The sequence below is a fragment of the Thunnus thynnus genome, chromosome 6, assembly GCF_963924715.1.
Source record: "Thunnus thynnus chromosome 6, fThuThy2.1, whole genome shotgun sequence".
Classification (NCBI taxonomy): domain Eukaryota; kingdom Metazoa; phylum Chordata; class Actinopteri; order Scombriformes; family Scombridae; genus Thunnus; species Thunnus thynnus.
In genome coordinates this window covers 34,501,382-34,502,854 of record NC_089522.1, presented here as the reverse complement: position 1 = coordinate 34,502,854, position 1,473 = coordinate 34,501,382, and the positions used below count along the sequence as shown (strand labels likewise).

General features: G+C 42.2%; 1 protein-coding gene across 1 annotated transcript in view; it reads left to right on the top strand.

The window, feature by feature from the left end:
• Positions 1-1,232: 1,232 nt before the first annotated feature.
• Positions 1,233-1,473, top strand: part of mrgbp (MRG/MORF4L binding protein) — a 5,365-nt gene continuing 5,124 nt past the window's right edge. The window contains exon 1 of the mRNA XM_067593521.1: positions 1,233-1,430. Coding sequence (XP_067449622.1) covers positions 1,289-1,430 — 142 coding nt within the window. The 5' untranslated portion in view covers positions 1,233-1,288. The remainder of the gene's footprint in view (positions 1,431-1,473) is intronic.

The following is a 1,473-nucleotide window of genomic DNA, read 5'->3' as shown; positions in this document are numbered from 1 at the left end:
GGATCATGTTCATGTTCAGCTCAGTGGAAGTTCAGTATCCCCTCATCGTTTGAAACATAATGTACCTGAAATGTTTTCTTTCTCTCTGGTTGTGTTTGTGCAGGCGGTCCTTTTACGGCGCCGTTATATCTATTTTATTTGCAATAAACTTTTTGGTGTTTTGATCACCGTATAGAGAAGCAAAAACTCTGAGTCCGTCTGATTCTGTCACACTCACATCTTCATCTTTAGTGGCAGTTATTTTATTACATTATTAACAATGAATAACTCAAAATGACAAGACTGTTTCAACTTGTTCATAGAATATTGATCTTTTATTCACAATCAATAGGCTGGCCAGGATGTTGTACTATATGTGCTCTATATTCAAGCATGTATCTTTTTTATAATAGAGTAAATGGAGGCGACATGCAAGAAAGAACCAAACTGGAGTCACTGCATTGACACATACATGGTATCGTGTTTGTTTATTTATTTATTGGTTTGTTTATTTGTTTATTTGATAGGGACAGAGCACATTAATGAACATCAGTATAAATTACAAGATGTAAACAAGCTGCAAATATACAAACATACAACACAGAGACTCTCTGACTGTCAGAATAAAAAGGTTCAACTTGATCTAAACTAAAGGCCTGTAAACACATCAGCACCACAGCTGGATTTAAAGGCAACTGTTCATTATTCACATTATTATTTTCTTAATTCATCAATTAATCAATTAACCATTTCTTAATGGCCTGTTACAGTCTCATTAAAGGTGCAGTGTGTAGAATTTAGTGGCATCAGGCGGAACAGACTCGGCAGACTCGGAATATAATATTCATAAATATGTTTTAATTAGTGTTTAATCACCTGAAAATAAGAATGTTGTTTTACGTTACCTTAGACTGAGCCTTTATATCTACAGAGGGAGCAGGTCCTCTTCCACAGAGCCCGCCATGTTTCTACAGTAGCCCAGAACAGACAAACTGAACACTTGCTCTAGAGCCTTTCACATTTTTTCACCAGTTTCACGGCCACCGTAGATTCTCCTACATGCAGGAAAGAGGTGGATTCTTTTTTTCCTAGGATGGTAAAATCACGTCCTGCTTCTCTGCCTCTGAGTGGCGGATCCTCATGTCTAAACCAACCAACCATCGTCGGCTGCAACCTGCAGCTTCACCGCTAGATGCCGCTAACATCCTTCACACTGCTCCTTTAAGAAGCGAGGCTCTCCCGACCCGGAAGTACTAGCTTACTTCCGGCTCTCTGCGGGTCAGTTTCTGTTTCAGCCGCTCAGTTGAAGATGGGGGAGGCAGATGTAACGCTGAACCAGACCGACGAGAAGCCTCCGGACTCCGGGTTGGTTCCCGGGGAGGACTCGGTGGTCTGGAGCCACGAGGTGGAGGTCTGTCTGTTCCACGCGATGATCGGACACAAACCCGTCGGTGAGGCTCACACACACGGCTAACAGCTGCTAGCAGCAGCCGT